Source organism: Sarcophilus harrisii, chromosome 1 (genome assembly GCF_902635505.1).
Source record: "Sarcophilus harrisii chromosome 1, mSarHar1.11, whole genome shotgun sequence".
Classification (NCBI taxonomy): domain Eukaryota; kingdom Metazoa; phylum Chordata; class Mammalia; order Dasyuromorphia; family Dasyuridae; genus Sarcophilus; species Sarcophilus harrisii.
The window spans coordinates 171138472-171160424 of NC_045426.1; the positions used below are offsets into that span (position 1 = coordinate 171138472).

Below are 21953 nucleotides of genomic sequence, written 5' to 3' on the forward strand. Positions count from 1 at the left end.
AAAGCTACTGCCCTCAGAGTTTCCATTCAATCCAATGAATTCCATTCAATAAGAGCATGTATATATTAAATATATCTATACAAAGTTTGGGGGAGGAAGGAAGGAAGGACATAGGTCTAACATGAAGAACAATCTAACAAGTTTCCGAGGATGCAATCAAAGATTAAGAAAAAGTAATATCATTATGAAGAAATGAGAAATGAAGGCTTAGGGTAACATGAATAGGTATAAGGGAAAAGGGAGTGGTGCTAAGAAAAAGCAGCTTTCACTTAGCCAGTCCACAATATAAAATATGGGCATTGAATAGAGCTACAAAGTCAAGTGAACTCCCTTCTGTCATTGGCAAAAGCAATGTTAATTTGGAAATTAATTCTAGAGAAAGTGAGGAGAACTATACATGATTTGATGGTTAAAGCAAGGAGGGTTCTGGGTCAGACTAATTAAAAAGGAGTGAGGTAGACTTCATCCTTTGTCTGCCATACTCATCAAGTCTTAAGTCCAATATGTGTAAAATGATGTGATAAATGTAAAATCGTTTGGATAAACTTAAATTATGTCAGCGACAAATATTTATTAAGTACTTTCTGTCTGGTATTATATGAACATTAGTCAGTACTATTAGAATGCAGGTTTAAATTAGTATCATTTCAGACAGACTTGCTTAGTCATCAGGATTTAGTCCAATCATTTACAAGTATTCAGTTCAAACAAGATCAAGTAATTGGGTGGTTCTATAGTTTTATTGTAAACACTGCATCAAACAGAAGCAATCTTAAAATTTAACACGTCCAAATTTCTTTTGAACTTTGTCATTACTCCCGAGAACAGCTTGCCATTTCCCCGCTCACGTCATTCTTAAAAGTCTCCCTTTGACTCACATGTAGCCAATCTGTTGCCAAGACCTGTGGATTCTGCCTTCCCAACATCTCTTGCATATGCTCCCTTTTCTCTGACACTTCCACCACTCTGGTACAGGACCTTAACATTCACATCTGATTCAACTGTTTTTGTCACGCCCAGTTCTTTGTGATCCCATCCCATTTTCTTGGCAAAGATAATGGAGTAGTTTGACTCTCCATTTTTCTCCAGCTCATTTTTACAGATGAGGAAGCCGAGGCAAAGAGGATGAAGTGACTTGTCCAGGGTCACATAGCTTTAAGTGCCTGAGGCCAGATCTGAACTCACAAAATGAGTTCCTAACTCCAGGCTGGGCTACCCAGCTATCCAAATCTGCACTTTGTAATAATCAGTGTTTTCTCTGCCTCCTTCCTCCCTACTCGGCTATCAAAATTATCTGATCATACCAATCCCTTACTCAATACACACTCCAGTGGCTCCTGATTATCTTAAAAGATAAACTAAAAATTATGTTTGGCTTTTACAGTCACTCGTCACCTGGTCCCTTTCTATCTTAACACTGACTTCCTTCTCCACGTACGATCTGTGGATCCGGGACCCGGCCTCCCGGCTGTCCTCGAACCTATACACCAGGATTCACCCGCTTCCGGATCCCAGCCATTTTTACCGGCTGTCCCCCGGTCTCCGACGGGTGCCTTATTCCCCCTTCTGGCTTCTTTCAAGTCCCGGCTGAACTATCCACCAGGAGCCTTTCTCACCCTAGCCACCCCTCATCCCTCGCTTAAACGGCACAGTCACCTCACGGACGGAATGGAAGCTCCCTGAGGGCAGGCGCTACGTTTCTGTCTCTTAATTTTCTCCGAGCTTAGCACACAGCAGATGCTTTAGTACACGCTAGATGACAACTTTAAAGGGGGCAAGAAGTAAAGTGTATGGGGCTAGTCGTGGACCGGACGGACACAAGGCGTGTCCAAGGGCAACTGAATCCCCGCGAGCTGTAACTGCACTACCTACCTCCTAAGGGTGAGGGAACAACCTTCTCTTCTCTCATCCTGTCCTCAAATGTTCCCACCCGGCAGTCACTGTTCTTCAACCCTCCCTTAGAGACCCGCTTCCGGTTTCGGTTACGGAAGAGTTCTCCAAGCAGGACACTTAACCAAAGAATCCCGCCGGGCCTCGTTTTCAAGCGTTGGGAATCCGCTTCCGTCCCTTGGCCAACCGTGGGAGGGCACGCTGTCGTTCTGAGCCTGCGCGTGCCGAGCCGCCCTTCGTCCCCATGGCAACGGCTGGTGGGGGTCCGGGTAAGCGTCGAGGGCTGTAGCCTTCCCTTAGGGTTCTAGAATTGGAGCTTCCTCTATTAGCCCCTTCTTTCTTCCTCATAACCTTAGTTTAATAGCCCCAGAAAGTCTCGCGAGGTTTCTGACTAATGCATTGTGTTCCTCCCTGCTGTGGGACCGGGGCGGGGGTCGGCGATGGTGAGAGTGGGCCGGGAGCTGAGGATGTCCGGAAGAAACCTGTCTGCACCGGTTTGGGGGTGCTGGGGGCAGGGCCTAGGGAAAGGCCGACCTAGTGCAGTCGGGTTTCCTGAGGCGTCACCGCCTTCCCTCGGTCTCAGTTGTTGCAATAAAAGGATTATCCCCAAGTCTCTCCCCTCAAATCCTTCAAGAACCCTTAGCTTTCTCCTCTTTGCCTCTTACAAGCGCTGGTGACCCAAACATAGAATTAACTACTCTCTAGGAGCTTATACCGTTAAGGGAGGAGTTAAATCCGCATCCATACCACACACAGACCTACCAATACCATACACATGTTTATGGTTATGTATATTTCAGTTACATGTGTAAGCATGTAACTAAAGATATATTAAATACATATTCAGGCAGCTCAGTGACTTAGTGAATAAAACCCCTACCTAAGAGTCAGCACCACCTGAGTTCAAATCTCTATAATTATCATATGTAAATATTAAATGTACAAATATTTAAGAAGTAAAAGTAGCATAGAGAGAGAATAAATATCAGGTAGTTTATAAATCGAGAACACAAGTATAAGAGGTGAGGATCAGGAAAGGCTAATTTCCGTAGATGCGGATAGGAAGCTGAAATTCTAGGGAGGGTCTTTGAAACTAAGAAAAGGGGTTCCAAAAAGTTGTGATTGCTAAATCACTAGAAGTAAACAGTAGTCTTGGAAGACAAAAAAGAGACAAAACTGAACAATAGATATTATCTTAGATATAGAGATAGTAGAGATATGAAGGGGTCACTGAGAACAGTTTTACAGATGAGGACAGGGAGGACTCGGAGAAATAATTTGTAGAGCCTAGCACTTCGAAAGCTACAAATCTGCTCCATGAGCCCCTCATGATTGCCTCATGAGTGATTTCTGACTCATCCTTTTCTCCAACCTGCCCTTCCCTCACCCAATAATAAATTGTCATTTATAGATTCTACCCCACAGGTTGACTCTCTTTTCATAATGCTCCCACTCTATTTCAGTCCCTCTTTACCTGGATGATACCCACATAACTTCTTCACTTGGTTCTAATACATGCAAGCTTTTCCCTGTTCTAATTTATCCTTTGCATAGTTGTCAATATCTTTCCAACATGTAAAGCTTGTGAAGATTTTTAGTAATAGGACCATGGTACAAACTCATTTTGCAATCTATTTTCTGTGTGAACTTGGAGAGGTTACTTAATAACTAGCTTCAGGTTCTTCCAGATTAAAATCTTTAAGATCTCTTTAAACTCTTATATGATTTTATTCCTTCCTCCTATTTAAAAATGATTCATCCTCACATATCCTTAGCTACTCCCAGAGTAGTTATTTCTTAGAATTCAGATTTATATTAGAAAAAGTAGTACTTAGAGTGATTACTAGTTCTAACCCACCAGTCTTAATATCATATCCCCAACATACTCTCTTTACTGCTTTTTATTTTTTCCTATGTATTATATATATTTCCTTTAAAACAATATTTTTTTGATAATTTAAAAATATTTTTATTTTTAATTTCATTTCCAACCTCATTTTAATTTTCTGTCCTTTTCTTTCTTTTTTATTTGTTTGATCTTCCCCTCTCTTAATTGTCCTTTATTTTCCTCAACATATCCTTTTCTTTTATGGTCAGGAAAAATAGCTTACATTTTTTATCCTATTATGGTTCATAAAGGCTGTCCCCTCAGATTCATCCTTGTAAGGTAAATGATGTAACTGGTGTTATTCTCATTTTACATGTGAGGAATTTAGAGGTTAGAGAGTTTAAAGGCTACCATGAAATCATTAAATGCCAGAACCTGACCCAAACCAACTCTTCTGATTCTGAATTCTGTGCTTAGTCCTATAGTACTTCTTTTCAACTGACTTTACTTTGAATATTTTTATTTCAGGATTTTGGAATGAGAACATATTTGAATATTTTCTTAAAAATAACCAGATTAAATCAGAAGATGGAGCTGAAATCATCTGGTATCATGCAGCTAACCATAAGTCACAAATGAAGGAGGCAGTAAAAAGTAAGCATATGTTTGAGTTTTAGATGCTAGAATTTAGTTACTTATTGAATTTCTCTCTGTTTTTTTAGCTTATTGAATGATCCAAGTAACAATAGCATAAAATTGTATATATTGTAGGTAACAAACAGAAATTTCAGAAAAAACTCCCAGAATTTCATTTTTTGTTTGTAAAATAAACATCTATTACAGAAGGGTCTTTTCTAGTCTTGACAGCCCCTTGTGGAAAGTAATATCTCTTTTGAGTTCCAATAGTGCTTTGTAGTACTTATTTGACATTTACCTTGTACCACCTTGTTTTGTTGCCATTTCTAATAATCCTCTGTTAGATGATACATTTTATGAGTTCAGGCACTCTCTTTATACTTCTTACAGTACGCATCCCCATGTCTTTACATATGATAGATGCTTTAAAAAACCCATTTATAGAATAAATGAATGACTCCTTTAAACAACCACCATCTCTAATAAAGAGGTTCCTTGGGTAATATTATTCCTTTGAAAGAATTAAAATGTATCCATCTAGTTGTGACTGCACTCTCACATTAAGCCATGGTAGCTAATGGTCTTTTCTTCTTCACTCCCTCTATTATACACAATATAGATTTAATATTTCATGCTTTATTCATAATACTAATTCATTGGTGATAAAATCACAAATAAATTTCTGAGGCTAACTCAGTTACAAGATAATACTCCTTCAAAGGATTATTCAGTAGCTTTTAATGATCTTAATTGATCAGATAGTCATACCTACAAAACAATTTGAAATCAGTCAAATATCTAAAATATTTTAGTATTCTATCATGTCAGGACTATTTTTAAATTAATAGAAATTCATGCAATAATTCAATTATTTTTATTTCATTATCTGTTTATTTTGCCTTTTATATTATTTTAATTACCTCAGATTGTTTTTGTTTGACTATGTGAAAAACATACAATGCAATTTTTATTGCATTGAAATAATCATTTATAGGGTTATGAAGGTATTAGAAGATCCTATGCATTCTTTCTGTTTCTAAGTAAAAATACTTGATCTACCATAATAATTCAAATTTCATGAAGATATTGTACACCTTCATTAAAGATTCCATAACTTCCTTTGTATTATTATTTAGTGATATATAACTCTTCTCAAGAATTTAGAAGTAGCTGTGCCAGGTAACTAACTGAAACTCACTGTGTATTTGAATTTCCATTTTGTTAACTTTCAGAGTAAAACAGTTTCTGAATGAGAAACAACTAGATGAAAAGCAAAAATTCAATAAAACACCTGTTTTTTGGAAAATACCTAGATTTTGGAAACACCTGATGATATCTTATTTTTAAAAATAATAATGTTCATAATTGTGGAGATAGACTCATTAATTATAAACTTTGAAAATAATACTACTCTCACATCAATAGCAGTATCAGTGTATGATCTTCTTCATTTCACATCCCTCAGATATCTTCCACTTCTTTCTCTCACTTCATCCTCTTATGAAGAGGTAGCCCTTAGGATCAAGGAGCCCAAGGATCAAGGCAAATTCCTTGATCCCATCTCATTCTGTTTTTTTCATCAGATTGCCTCCTTGGTCATCTCCATTCCTTTTTAAAATCTTCTCTCTTTGAATAGTAGCATAGTACCCATCTATTGCTCACAAATACACTCACATGTGTCCAAACCTTAAAAAACCTTTTATTTGATATACAGTTCCTACTATTATCCTATATCTTTCCCAACTAAACTCCTTGAGAAAATCACACACTTTCTCTGCCTCTACTTTCTTCTCCTCTTACTCAATTCCAAACCTTCTGCAATCTGGTTATTTAACAGAAACAGCTCTCTTTAAAGTCATTAATGATCTATTAATTGCCAAATTTAATGACCTTTTTCAATCCTCATAGTTGATTAACCTGCAATATTTAAAAATACTGTCAATCACTCTTTTCTCTAGTTTTCATGACATTGTTGGATCTTGGTTCTTTTATTTCTTTACTACTCCTTATCAATCTTGTTAATTGGATCTTTATCCATATTGAGCCCCCAAACCCCATGAATGTTCCCCAAGTCTCTGTTCTTAGTCTTCCTCTTTTTTTTCCCATTTATCCATTTATCAAACAAGGAAACTGAAACAAAGATATTGAATGACTTTCTTTTTTTTCCGCATGTCATCTTAGCCAATCTGAGAGGTATATGAGATGTAGTGGTATCTCCAGAGTTGTCTTAATTTCCATTTCTCTGATCAATAATGATTTAGAGCACCTTTTCATATGACTAGAAATGGTTTTAATTTCTTCATCTGAAAATTGCCGGTTCATATCCTTTGACCATTCATCAGTTGGAAAATGGCTTGAATTCTTATAAATTTGAGTTAATTCCCTATATATATTAGAAATGTGGCCTTTATCAGAACCTTTGAATGAAAAATTTTTTCTCCCAGTTTATTGCTTCCCTTCTAATTTTGTCTGCATTGGTTTTGTTTGTATAAAAACTTTTTTAACTTAATATAATCAAAATTATCCTTTGCATTCTATAATGTACTCAAGTTTTTCTTTGCCCACAAATTACTTCCTTCTCCACAGATCTGAGTTCCTCTTTTTTTTTTCTATGTACTATCTCATTTGATGATCTCATTATCTTCTATAGGTTCTTTATCATCTTGATTCGATTCCCAGATTTATATATTTATATATGTGACCTTAATCTGTCTGCTGAACTCCATCCAATTACTCATTATCAGCTACTTCTTGGGCAGTTCTACAAGCATCTTAAACTTGTCATGTCCAAAATGGACTCCTTATCTTTCCCCTCCCTCAAAGTATCCGTATTTCCATTTTCTTATTAGTCCAGAGCACCATTATTCTTCCAGTTGTTCAGACACACATTTTTGGTATTATCTTAAACTTCTCTCCACTACTCTCCACATATCCAATCTATTGCCAAGTCTTTTCTACCTTCATAATATATCTTGTATATATAATCTTCTCTCTACTCATATGGCTTCTACCCTCATGGCAGCCTCTTTCCTGGACTGCTAGTCTCCCAGTCTCAAGTTTTTCTCCAGTCCAAGCTGTCTTTTACTTAGCCGCAAAAGCCTGTATAAAGCATAGGGCTGACCATGTCAACTCATTACTCATTACTATTATTTCCAGAATCAGATTCTTTTTAATATTTAAAGCCCTTTACATCCTGACCCCTTCATACCTTTCTAGTCTTGTACCTTACTCCCTTTTGTATACATTCTGATACAGCTTGTCCTACTTCCTCACATACAATTATCTATCTCATGACTCTGCTTTTTCAGTGGCAGTCCCCCATGTCCTGGAATATCCTTTCTCCTCACTTCCTTCTCCTTGCTTCCCTAGTTTCCTTTAGTACTAAGCTCAAATTCCATTTCCTGCAGGAAGGTTTTATCTGTCTCCCCTTCTACTAGTTGGTTAATTGTCCTTTGTTCTTGAAGAGGACTAAAATAACATTACTATGTTAGAATCAACACATAGGGTATCTGACTGGTTGATTAGACCAATAAAATCTTGGAATACTTCACCATAGGTCGAGCAAAAATAGTCCATATGTACATTTGGAAGGGAGAAATCTCTAAATTTGCATATCTCATGTTGTTTTTGAATTATTACAGTTCTACTGCGCTCTAGGAGCACAGCACCTTCTTTGATGTGGACACTCCATTCTTGGTAGTCCATTACCAGGGTTTCCCATGCCATGAGATTAATTCCAAAGTTTTTAAAGAAATCTTGAGAGTATCCATGTATTACTTTTTCTGATTACCATGTGAGTGCCTGCCTTGTATGAGTTCTTTGTCAATAGTCTTTTAGGCAAACAAACATTTGGCATTCGGAAAAACTTGGGCAGCCTATTGGATTTTGCTCTCTGCTGCAGAGTTTGAATGTTTCACTGTTTAGTTCCAGAAAGGACCTGCGTCCTGTACCTTATCTTGCCTGGTGATTTTAAGAATCTTCCTAGGACAATTCAAAGAGAAGCAATTCAATTTCCTAGCATGGTGCTAGTATACTATTCAGGTTTCACTGGCATACAACAAGGTCAGCCTCTCTAGACCTTCTGGGAAGCAGTCTAATGCTTCTTACCCACACTTTTCTTAGGAGCTCCCCAAACGTTGAATAAGTTCTGGCAAAATGTGCATTAACCTCACCATCTGTGTATATGTACATCCTTAATTCTAAGGATGTAAACTGTCAACATAAGTGAACTTATCCACAATATTCAGAATTTTTCCATTTGTTGTAATTAATGGTCCCACAGATGGATGGTGTGGTCCTAATTGGTGAAGGAGTTGTGTTATTTTGGTGTTAATTGTTGAGCCAAAATTAGCACCAGCAGTATAGAACTGATACATACTTTGTTTCATTTCAGCTTCAGAAACTGCATTGAGTGCACAATCATGTGCAAAAAAAAAAAAAAAAAATTCATGCACCAACTCTCTTACCACTTTAGTCTTGGCTTCACTATTAGTATCTTTCCTTAGAAATTATCTTTCATTTGCACTGTATGTATTTTTCATATACAGTTAGAATGTGAGCTCCTTAGGGGCAGTGATCATGTTTTTACTCTGTTTCCATATCTTTATGCTTAGCATTGACCTAATACATAATAGGCACTTAATAATTGTTTTCTGTCTGACTGGCTGCAAGAAAATTGTGGCTTAAGTATAAATAAATATATAAATAAACTGAATTATTCTTGCCTCATAAAAATCAATATTGAGAGTTATTTAGAAACTAACTTCTGTGTTAATCCTTAAGTATGCCTGTAATGTCCTCCCTTTCCTTCTTTGTCTTATTCCTCTCTATCTATACATAAATTACACTATCTTCTCCATAAAATCTTTATTCATCTATTCTGTCAATAAGCCCCTTTTGTTCTTGGAACTCATATAACTTACTTCTTCTGATTCTATTGACTGACTCACAAAATAGTCAGTTTCATTCTTATCTTAGAAACTCCTTTAGTGCTGAGACTTCCTCATATTTGATAGATTTTTATCCATCCATCCATGTGCCCTCCTCATTGTGGAACATCCTCTCCTCTTCCTCATTAATATTTATATAGTGTTTTACATAGGTTAGCTTATTCCTCTACTATATTAGCCCTTTCTATTGATGAGTTCCTTCTGGTCCTCCATTTTGGGGAAAGAACCAGACAGGCTAAACTCATTCTCCTTGGAGTTGTTCTTCTAAGTTTCTGGACTTAACTGCTATGATGCTCTCCTAAACCTGCTCACTTTTCCACTTCACAGGTAACATCAACTTCCCTCCACTTTTGTGTTTTGTCTTCCCCTATTTAAGTGTAAGTCCATTGAAGCAGAGATGCCTTTTTTTTGGGGGGGGTGGGGGCTTGTATTTGGTTTCCATCTCTAATACTTAGTGCAGTGGCTGACACATATAAGGTTCTTAATAATGATTTACCTTGCCTGATACTGTGTTTTGGTTATATATTTATTTCTTATTATGATAGTAGACTGGAAGATCTGTGAAGATAAAGACTTGGTCGTAGCTAGACTTTTTTTTAATCTCTTTCATCACATAACATAGTTCTTTGCATGAAGTAGGAATTTAATATATTTTTAGTTTATTTGAATTGAATAGAAATTTAAAGTTGGAAGTGACTTTAAAGATCATTAAAATCTATTGATTGGTTGATTTGTCCATACACATGCAGAGAGTTAGTTGAAAGTAAAATTGATAGATGTGTGAAATTTGTTTTAATATCTCTTATTTCCTATTTTTTCATTCAATTTTCCATTTCCTGGTATTCAACCTCTACCTCACTGAAATTGCCTCCTGCTCATATTGCTTTCTCTTTCCACCATCAAAACATTTTTAGAAAAAGTTTCTATGAATTCTTACTTTGTTGTGAATGTGTCATGTTTTGTCTATCCTATGGGTAATTTAACTAAAGTAAAATACAAAGGACAAGTTTTAATCCAAGTGGGCATTCCCAATTTAGGTAACTTTCTGCCCTATTCAGTCATAACCAGCTAGCACTGTTTGTTCATTTGGAAAATCTGGTTCATTTTTGTCTTGCATAGGATGCCATATTCTGTGTTAGCATTAAAAAAAAATGCGCGCTGATAGCATTAGACAGAGGGAGTGCAAAAGTGTGAGGTGGGACCTCTTCTGGCACAGAAGTGTGTTTTTCAACAGGATAGTAACTTACATGACTTTCATGTATGGTTTTTGTTTTTGTTTGCCTTGAAAAAGACTCTTGTATTATAGTGAGCTGTAACCTCTTATGCATAAAGTACACCAAAAAGCTCTGGAACAATGATTTTGTCACATGATCAGTAATAGATGTTTTTCCTGTTAGCAATAAGTTTTGAGTTCTTCTCTATTCTCTGTTCTTATGTTAAGAATCATGAAAGGGGAATAATCAGGAAAGGGAATAAACATTTATGTAGCATCTGTTCAAATTCAGCCTCTGAATTAGTTCTAGACTGGCAGAATTCACGAATATTGGGAGTGCAACAAATTAACCACAGAAGATTGTTATGGGCCAGAACTCTGAAACAAGGATTCTTATAAGGTGTTAAGTCAGTGGAATTGATAAAGACAATGGTTATCTAGTTTAGCATGGTGCTTAATAGTTCTCTAAGTTCAGTATGACTGATTTAATCTTACAACAAATAATGGTTTCCTAGTGACATAATGATTGGTTTATACTCAGTGTAGCTGGTTTATACTCAGTATACCCAGCATATAAGCTGGGACTCAGAGCCAGAGACAGACTCAGAAGGATTCGGAGAGAGACTCAGAAGGGCCAGTCACAGACTTGGAAGGGACCCAGAACCACATTCATTCCATTGTCCACATTTGTGGTGGTTGGAGGCTGAAGCACAAATTCTCAGACTCGGAGAGATTCAGTTCCATCTTCATCAGCTTTGTGGTGGCTGGCCTATCTTCCTTCTCCCCCTGACTGAGACCATGGCCAGTCTGAAAGGGTCTCCAGAAAGCTGCCCAGCTCCAGGCAAGGAGACAATAAAGAATTTGGACTTTAACACCTGGCTATTCTTGTGGTGATTAATCTGCTGAAAGGAAGACTACTCCAAGACCTCCAGAAAACCAAACACGAAATTACAGAAGATAATTTTGAAGTTTGCCAGAAAAGGTCTGTTTTGGTCAGACCTGGAGGGAGGCTAAGCACAGGATGCCAGCATACGCTGTGCAGATGGTGTGTGGGGAGTGAGAGGGATTGGGGGGGAGGGAAGATGTGGTCTCTGGGGGATAGTATAGACTTTATGCAGTGGAGGATCTATGGGGAGGACTCTACCACAGTGTTGGCCACTCTGCCCAGGTTGCAAGCCAGTAGACCAGCAGAGAAGTTATAAAACATCCAATACAAACACAAAAGGTAAAGAGTGAACCCCAAAGTGCTGGAATCTCATGGGACCTGGCCAGGCCCACCCAGCACTGGGAGTGATTCAACTTGATCCCAGTGCAGCTGTTCCTGAGGAGGCTTGGAAAACCTCCCTTGCCTAAAAGCAGATCCCAACTTTAAAAAAAAAAAATGAGTAAAAAGGCAAAGTGAACTCTAAGAGATAGTTTCTATGGTGAAAGAGAAGAACAGATTTCAAACCCTGAGGAGACTAAAAGCAGATTGTCTCCAGATGAAGCTCCAAAAGTTGATATAACCTGACCTCCATCACACAAAGCTTTCCTGGAAGAAATTAAAAAGGATCTTAAAAGAAAGCTAGAAGAAAAATGAGGAAAGAAAAGGAACACTTTGCAAGAGGGTTTAGAAAAGGCATATAACTCATTTAAAGATAGATTTCACAAAATGGAAAAAGAAAAAAAAATCCATGAAAACAGAATTTGTGAAATGGGAAAAATTCCATAGAACAAAGCAACTCATTTAAAAACTCAATTGCACAAATACAAAAAGAAGTAAAAAAAGTAAATGAATAAAGTAATTCACTAAAAATCAGAATTGAACAAATGGAAATGGATGACTTGATGAGATATCAATAATCAGTCAAGCAAAACCAGAAAAATGAAAAGGCGTAAAATGCCTACTAGAGAAAACAACTGACCTGGAAAATAGATCTAGGAAAGACAATCTAACTCCCTGAAAACCATGATGAAAAAAAAAAGCTTAGACACTATTTTTCAGGAAATCATCAAAGAGAACTTTCCTGATGACACAGAATCAGAAGGTAAAATAGCCATTGAAAGAATTCACTGAACACCTCCTCAAAGACCCCAAAACTAAAACTCCAACGAATATCGTGACTAAATTTCAGAACTATCAGATCAAGGAAAAAATATTACAAACAGCTAGAAAAAAACAATTCATATACTGAGGAACAAGAATAAGGATTAGTCAAGATCTAGCAGCTTCCACTTTAAAAGATTGAAAGCCTAGAATCTGATATTCTGAAAGGCAAAGGAACTTGGAATGCAGCCAAAAATAAACTACCCCACTAAACTGAGTATTTTCTTCCAGGGAAGGAGGTAGGCATTCAATGAAACAGGTGAATTCCATTTATTTCTGATGAAAAGACCAGAGCTAAACAAAAAAACTTGACCTCCAAATATAGGACTCAAGAGAAGCATAAAAAGGTAAAAAGGACTCTTGAAAACTGTATTTCTGTTATGGGTATACATAGAGAGTGCATATATAATTTGATTTTACTCTTATAATTTTAAAAAGGAACTAGAAATGGAAAGGAGATTGTACCAGAAAAAGGGAAAAATGGAGGCAAAATGAGGGAAATTATATCTCATGAAGAGGCAAAGGAAACCTATTATATTTGAGGGAAGAAAGGGAGGAGGGTGAACATTATGTGAATCTTATTTTCATGAGATTTGACTCAAAGAGAAAATATTAGACATATTTGGTTTACAGATAAACTTCTCTCACCTTATTAAAAAGTGGGTGGGAAAAGGTGAAAAGGGAAGGGGTAGGCTAAATAGAAGAGAATACAGAAATAGTAGGGGAAAGATATAATAAAGGGGGAAGGACTCTAAAGGGGGAGGGCTGCTGGAGGCAAGTGGTGCTCATAAGCTAAATACTGGGGAGGAGGGAAAGGGAGAAAGGAAAGAGAAAATTATAATCTGGGGATAGCAGGAAATACAGAATTAGTAGTTTTAATAGTAAATGTGAATGGGGTGAACTCTCCCATAAAGCGAAAGCAGATAAACTGGATTAAAAGCCAGAATCCTACAATATGTTGTTTACAAGAAACATTTAAATCAGAGTGCTACATACAGAGTAAAGGTAAAAGGCTGGAGCAGAATCTATTATGCTTCAGGTGAAGTAAAAAAGCAGGAGTAGCCATACTGATCTCAGATCAAGCAAAAGCAAAAATTTATCTAATTAAGAGATAAAGAAGGAAACGATATCTTGCTAAAGGATACCATAGATAATGAAGCAATATCAATACTAAATACATGTGTACCAAGTGGTATAGCATGAAAATTCCTAAAGGAGAAATTGAGAGCTGCAAGAAGAAATAGACAGCAAAACTATAATAGTGGGAGATCTCAACCTTGCTTTCTCAGAACTAGATAAAATCAAATCACAAAATAAATAAAAAAGAAGTTAAAGAGGTAAATAGAATACTAGAAAAGTATTGGATAGATCTTTGGAGAAAATTGAATGGAGACAGGAGTACCCTTTCTTCTGGGCAGTTCATGAAACTTATACAAAAATTGACCATATATTAGGACATAAAGACCTCAAAATCAAATGCAGAAAAGCAGAAATAGTAAATCCATTTTTTTTCAGATCACGATGCAATAAAAATTACATTCAATAAAAAGCCAGGGAAAAATAGACCAAAAAATAATTGGAAACTAAACAATCTCATTCTAAAGAATGAATGGGTGAAACAGCAAATCATAGACACAATTAATAATTTCATCCAAGAGAAGGACAATAATGAGACAACATACCAAAATTTGTGGGATACAGTCAAAGCAGTAATAAGGGGAAATTTTATATCTCATCTCTAGATACTTACTTGCATAAAATAGAGAAAGAAAAGACCAATGAATTGAGCTTGCAACTAAAAAAGATAGAAAAAGAGCAAATTAAAAATCCCCAAGCAATTACCAAACTTGAAATTCTAAAAATAAAAGGGGAAATAAAACTATAGAATTAATAAATAAAACTAAGAGTTGGTTTTATGAAAAAACCAACAGAATAGATAAACTTTAAGTAAATTTGATAAGAAAAAGGAAAGAGGAAAATAAAATTGTTAGTCTTAAAAATGAAAAGAGAGAACTTTCCACCAATGAAGAGGAAATTAGAGCAATAATTAGGTGTTACTTTGCCCAACTTTATGCCAATAAATTTGATAATCTAAGTGAAATGGAAGAATACCTACAAAAATATAGATTGCCCAGATTAACAGAGGAGGAAGTAAATTGCTTAAACAGCCATTTCAGAAAAAGAAATAGAACAAGCTATTAGTCAACTCCCTAAGAAATCCCCAGGACTAGATGGATTTACATGTGAATTCTACCAATATTTAAAGAACAATGAACTCCAATACTATGTAAACTATTTGAAAAAATAAGCAATGAAAAACTCCTACTAAATTCCTTTTATGACACAGACAAGGCACTAATACTTAGACTAGATAGGATCAAAACAGAGAAAGAAAAGAAAACCAATCTCCCTAATGAGTATTGATGCAAAAATCTTAAATAAAATATTAGCAAAGAGATTATAGAAAATCATCCTAGAATAATACATCATGACACCAAGTAAGATTTATACAAGGAATACAGGGCTGGTTCACTATTACAAAAACTATTAACATAACTGACTATATCAATAACCAAATTAACAAAAAACGATATGATTACCTCAATAGATGCAGAAAAAGCCTTTGATAAAATTCAACACCCATTCCTATTAAAAACACTAGAGAGTTATAGGAATAAATGGACTTTTTCTTAAAATAGTCAGTAGCATCTATTTAAAATCATCAGTAAGCATCATATGTAATGGGGATAAACTGGAACCATTCCCAATAAGATCAGGGGTGAAATAAGGTTGCCCACTATCACCATTACTATTCATTATTGTATTAGAAATGTTAACTTTGGCAATAAAAGTTGAGAGATTATAGGAATTAGAGTAGATAATGTAAAAACCCAATTATCACTCTTTGCAGATGATATGATGATATACTTAGAGAACTCCAGTGAATCAGCTAAAAAGCTATTAGAAATAATTCATAACTTTAGCAAAGTTGTGAGATACAAAATAAATCCACATAAATCATCAGCATTTTTACACATCATTAACAAAACAACAGCAAGACATACAAAGAGAAATTCCATTTAAAATAACCCGTCAGTAGTATAAAATATTTGGAAATCTATCTGCCAAGGGAAAGTCAGGAACTATCTGAGCAAAACTACAAAACACTTTCCACACAAATAAAGTCAGATCTAAACAATTGGAAAAATATAAAATGCTCTTGGATAGGTCAAGCGAATATACTAAAGATGACAATAAAGATGATAATAAACTAAACTAATCTATTTATTTAGTGCTATACCAATCAAACTCCCAAGAAACTATTTTATTGACCTAGTAATTGGTCTAGTAGGAAACTACTAGGAAAAATAACAATGAAATTCATTTGGAAGAACAAAAGGTCAAGAATTTTAAGGGAACTAATAAAAAAAAATCAAATAAAGGTGGTCTAGTTGTACCAGATCTAAAACAATTTTATAAAGCAGCGGTCATCAAAACTATTTGGTACTGGCTAAGAAATAGAAAAGTTGATCAGTGGAATAGTTAGGTTCACAAGACAAAATAGTCAACAACTATAGCATTCTAGTATTTGACAAACCCAAAGACCCCAGCTTTGGGGATAAGAATTCACTATTTGACAAAAACTGCTGTGAAGACTGGAAACTATAGTATGGCAGAAATTAGGCATTGACCCACATTTAAATACCATATACCAAGATAAGGTCAAAATGGGTTCATGATCTAGGTATAAAGAATGATATTATAAATAAATTAGAAGAAATAGGATAGTTTACCTCTCAGACCTGTGGAGGAGGAAGGAATTTGTGACCAAAGAAAAACTAGAGATCATTATTGATCACAAAATTGATAATTTTGATTATATTAAATTAAAAAGTTTTTGTACAAACAAAACTAATGCAGACAAGATTAGAAGAGAAGCAATAAACTGGGAAAACATTTTTACATTCAAAGGTTCTGATAAAGACCTCATTTTCAAAATATATAAAGAATCGACTCAAATTTTTAAGAAATCAAGTCATTCTCCAAATGATAAATGGTCAAAGGAAATGAATAGACAATTTTCAGACGAAGAAATTGAAACTATTTCTAGTCATATGAATAGATGCTCCAAATCACTATTGATCAGAGAAATGCAAATTAAGACAACTCTGAGATACCACTACACATCTCTCAGACTGGCTAAGATGACAGGAAAAAATAATGATGAATGTTGGAAGGAATGTGGGAAAACTTTGACTCTGATGCATTGTTGGTGGAACTGTAACTGGATTCATTCATTCATTCTGGAGAGCAATTTGGAACTATGCTCAAAAAAGTTAGCGAACTGTGCATACCTGTTGATCCAGCAGTGTTTCTTCTGGGATTATATTCTAAAGAGATCATAAAGGAGGGAAAGGGACCCACATGTACAAAAATTTGTGACATCCCTTTTTGTAGTGGCAAGAAACTGGAAACTGAGTGAATGCCCATAAATTGGAGAATGGCTGAATACGTTATGGTATATGAATGTTATGGAATATTATTGTTCTGTAAAAAATGACCAGCAGGATGATTTCAGAGAGATCTGGAGAGATTTACATGAACTAATGCTAAGTGAAATGAGCAGAACATTATACATGGCAACAAGAAGAGTATATGATGAGCAATTCTGATGGATGTTGCTCTCTTCAACAGTGAGTTGATTCAAACCAGTTCCAATTGTTCAGTGATGAAGGGAGCCATCTATACCCAGAGAGAGGACTGCGGGACCACAATATAGCATTTTCATTCTTTCTGTTACTGTTTGCTTGCATTTTTGTTTTCCTTCTCAGGTTTTTTTTCCTTTCTAGATCCGATTTTTCTTGTGCATCAAGATAACTGTTTAAATATGTATACATGTATTGGATTTAGCATATATTTTAACATATTTAGCATACATTGAACTATCTGCCATCTAGGGGAGGGGATGGGGGGAAGGAGGGGAAAATTTGGAACAGAAGGTTTTGCAAGGGTCAATGTTGAAATAATTAACCATGCATATGTTTTGTCAATAAAAAGCTATACTTGAAAAAAAGATTATATAAAAAGGGAAAAAGACCCACATGTGCAAAAATAATTGTGACAGCCCTTTTTGTAGTGGCAAGGAACTAGAAACTAAGTGGATGTCCATTAGTTGGAGAGTGGTTGAATAAGTTATGTATATGAATGTTATGGAATATTATTGTTCTATAAGAAATGATCATCATGCTGATTTTGGAAAGGCCTGAAGGGATTTATATGAATTGATGCTAAGTAAAGTGAATAGAACTAAGAGAACATTGAACATAGCAACAGCAAAATTATGTGAAAATAAATTCTGACAAAGATGACTTTTCTACAATGAGATGATTCAGGCCAATTCCAATAGATTTATGATGGAAAGAGCCATCTGCATCCAGAAAGAGAACTAAGGGGACTGAATGTGGTACACAATATATATTATTTTCAACTTTTTTGTTGTTTGCTTGCTTTTTGTTTTCTTTCTCATTTTTTTTTCCTTTTTGACCTGATTTTTCTTGTGTAGCATGATAATTGCAGAAATAAATGTAGAAGAATTGTTTAAAAAAAAAAAAAGGAATATTACTTCATTTCATCCTCACAACTCTGGGAAATAGATGTTACTATTATTATTCCCATTTTACAGTTGAGGAAATAAACAGGGGTAGTTAATTGCCCAAAGTTACACAGCTAGGGAGTATCTGAGGCTACATTTGAATTTAAGTTTTTTTGAGTTGAGGCTCAGTGCAGTATCCAGTGTACTACCTAGCTGCCAGTGTTGTCAACAATTGTGGGTTTGTTAATTTGTTGTTGGAAAATACAAAATAAGTATATTTCATATGCCAGAAAAAAGGATTTTGAATATAGAATTCTTTGAGATTCCAACTTATTTAGCATTTATAAAATGTGTCTTTGTGTTTGTTTAAATAGGTAGTGCTCACATGATTGAGGCAGATATTCTTCTTTCCTGTGATGAATCAGAACACAGACAACCCATAATGGCTCATCCTCCTGAAATAAGCAGTGATAATACTCTTCAGGAATGGCTAAATGAAGTTTTAAAAACTAACAAAGGTATCAAACTTGACTTTAAAAGGTATGTTGGAAATGTTACAAACATCTTGTATTCCTAATAGAATAGGAATTCACTTTGAATTGAACTGAATTTTTTTAATTTAACAATTTAATTTTTTAAAAAATAATTATAGTTTTTTATTGACAGAGCCCATGCCTGGGTAATTTTTTAAAATACAAAATGGATAATTTTTATTATTAAGTTAAAAAGGTTTTGTACAAACAAAACCAATGCAGACGAGATTAGAAGGGAAGCAGCAAACTGGGAAAACTTTTTTAAATTTAAGGATTCTGGAAAAGGCCTAATTTCTTTTTTATTTTTTAATTTATTTATTTTTATTTATTATAATAACTTTTTATTGACAAAATCCATTCCAGGGTAATTTTTTTACAACATTATCCCTTGCACTCACTTCTGTTCTGATTTTTCCCCTCCTTCCCTCCACCCCCTCCCCTAGATGGCAAGCTGGGTAATTTTTTACAACATTATTCCTTGTACTCACTTATGTTCCTACTTTTCTCCTCCCTCCCTCCCTCCACCTCCTCCCACAGATGGCAAGCAAACCTATACATGTTAAATATGTTACAGTACAATTTAATTTTTAATTTCAATTTTTCAGTTTAACACTCCCCTACCTCCATTGGAAAAAAAGGGAGAAAAAAATTTTGTATAGTCATATAAAACAAATTCATTATCATTGTCATTGGACATGTCCAAAAAAAAAAAGAAAAGATATTTTAAGGATATTTAGGATATAGGACATCCATCATTATCAGTCCTCTGGAATCACTATTGATCAGAGTTTTCAGGGCTTTCAAAGTTGCTTGTCTTTAAAAGGTTGTGATTTTTATAAATTGTTCCCCTAATTCTTCTCACTTCACTCTATATGAATCAAAATGTCTTCCTGGGTTTCTCTGAAACCATCCTTTTCATCATGTCTTACAACATAATAGTATTCCATTACATTTATTATCATAATTTGTTCAGTGATCTCCAATTGATAGAAAAAGCTACCTATAGGTATTTTTTCTTATTCTTTGATCTCTTTGGGGCTTAGACCTAGAAATGATATTACTAGGTCCAAGGGTATGTACAATTTAATAATTTTGGGGACATAGTTACAAATAGCTTTCCAGAATGGCCAGACCAATTTATACCTCTACCACAAGCAGATTAATATGCTTGTTTCTAGTAGTCCTTCTAATATTTGTGATTTTCTTTTTCATCCACTCTTCCAATGTGATGGATAAGAGATAGAATCTTAGAGCTGCTCTAATTTTTATTTTTCTCTTGATTTTTGACCAGTTTTCCCCTATGTATTGATATCTTGGAAGGAAATCAGTTTGATAGTTATTTTATTTCCTAACTTTGGGGAAACCTTAGGTTTTTTTTCTTTTAGTAGACCAGGAAGTATTCTATGTAAGTCCACTTGAGAATAAATCCTGAATATATGCACAGGTTTGACTGAGTAGGCAAGATAGAGAGCCAACCCATATTAAACTAAAAAAGAGTTTAATAATTAATAATGGAAAAAAGTATCACCAAATATTGAAAGATTACTTTGCTGTTTTATTAAATCTGAAAATACAAGAGTTGACATTTGTAATTAGAATGGATATTTATGACAAAATGATTCATGAATGGGCAGAGGACTTTGGAGCCCCATTTAAAAGCTAAGACTATTGTTTATGGGTTTGTAGGACATGAATAGAATTCTTTACTTCTAGAATGAAATTTGTTGGCAAATGGAGCAGAAAACAATTTCATGCTGCTATTTGTAGTAAAAAGTATTAATATATTTAATTTAATGACAATACAACTAACTGATTACCATTACTTGAAAAGGAGCTCGACTAAATATCTTGACTTAATAGTATAATATTCATATGGAGATGACAGTTTTACAGATGAGAAAACTTAGCCTAGAGAGTTCGTGATATTTATTCTCAATCAAATGGCTTAGTAATTGACAGCACTTTAACTAAGATCTTCTGATTTCAAATTATTTGCTCTTTTTCTATAGTATATTTATATAACCTTAATGTAACTGTTCAGGGTCATGACATTTACTCCAAAAATAAGAATATTAGTATAACATTTTATCATCCTGGAAAGTCATGTCATTCTCTACAAATGCTCCTTCCAGGAATCAAAATTAATTTTTATACCTACCAGAGTGGCACAAAAACTACAAGAAAGAGTAGTAATAGGAATGAAAGTGACTGCTCTTGCTTCCTCCTACCACTTCTCCAAAGATGTATATCATTAATGTTTTATGACTCTAGCAGAGCACCACCAACTACCAAAAAAAAATGGTGAAAGGAATATAGCCCATTGAGGAGTGCTGAAGTTGAAATAAAGGATTTTCTTGTTACTTCTGTGCACTTTGCTTTTCCAAAGAAAGGGCATACTATTCTTCTAAGAAGCTCCATTTCAGTTTTATCTGTAGTGAAAATGTCTGTGGGTTCCTCCAGTTCACTGGTCATTAGACAAAGGTTTTATATTAAATGTTCATTAAGTTAAATGGATGTTTTTAAGCAATAAAGAACAGGGTAATTTTTACCCAGATATCTCATTATTAGCACTAAGGCCCAAGAAGATACTGACAATAACAAAAAAGTGTCCTATCCATACAAAAATGTTCATAACAGCATTATTTGTGATGATAAAAAGCTGAAAATAAAATAGGTGGATTGAGGAATTGCTGAACAAATTGTGGTATATATATCTAATGAGAAATTGTTGCCCTGTAAAGAATGACAAATATGAACAAAGAATAGCAGATTTCCTAGAAAGTAAGAATGGAACAGTGAGTGATTAGCAGAAGAATTGAATATTCAAATTTTAACTCATTACAGATCAGCTGAATTTCTAAACTAAGTTCAGAAACAAAGAATCATGACATAACCTATTAATAGGACAAAATAGATAACTGTAAATAGTAGCAGCTAAAAGAAGACACAAAATCAATCTCATCATTTCTTTTATATGAAGTGAAAGAAGAATGAAGGAATTAGAACCAGAACAACATACATGGTGACTGTAGCAATGTAAACCAGAGCCATAATTTGAGATTCTTACATTTGGAGAAAATTCATCTGGCACTATGTTGTGCTGAGCACTATCCATGCCAGGTGTAATTTATATTGGGAAAGGAATTGCCCTATTCCCATACTGTAGGACTATGGAGATGGTAATCTGGGGTTAGTGGCACCTTCATAGGAAAGAGACTATTCCTC

The 21953-nt window shown here is 35.0% G+C and overlaps 1 protein-coding gene and 1 long non-coding RNA gene across 4 annotated transcripts in view; one reads left to right on the top strand and one right to left on the bottom strand.

The window, feature by feature from the left end:
• LOC111719053 overlaps positions 1-2113 on the bottom strand; it is a 30865-nt gene extending 28752 nt beyond the window's left edge. The window contains exon 1 of one of the 2 annotated variants that reach the window (XR_004233960.1): positions 1873-2113. This is a non-coding gene — a long non-coding RNA (uncharacterized LOC111719053). The remainder of the gene's footprint in view (positions 1-1872) is intronic. The other variant, XR_002769358.2, reaches the window with a different exon arrangement.
• The window catches only part of FAM151B (family with sequence similarity 151 member B), a 49467-nt gene continuing 29592 nt past the window's right edge, over positions 2079-21953 (top strand). For both annotated transcript variants that reach the window (XR_004233959.1, XM_003759890.4), the window contains exons 1-3: positions 2079-2159; positions 4247-4372; positions 18570-18735. Coding sequence is in view for 1 of the 2 variants with exons in the window: in XM_003759890.4 (XP_003759938.1) it covers positions 2135-2159; positions 4247-4372; positions 18570-18735 (317 nt within the window). In the remaining variant the exon portion in view is untranslated. The remainder of the gene's footprint in view (positions 2160-4246; positions 4373-18569; positions 18736-21953) is intronic.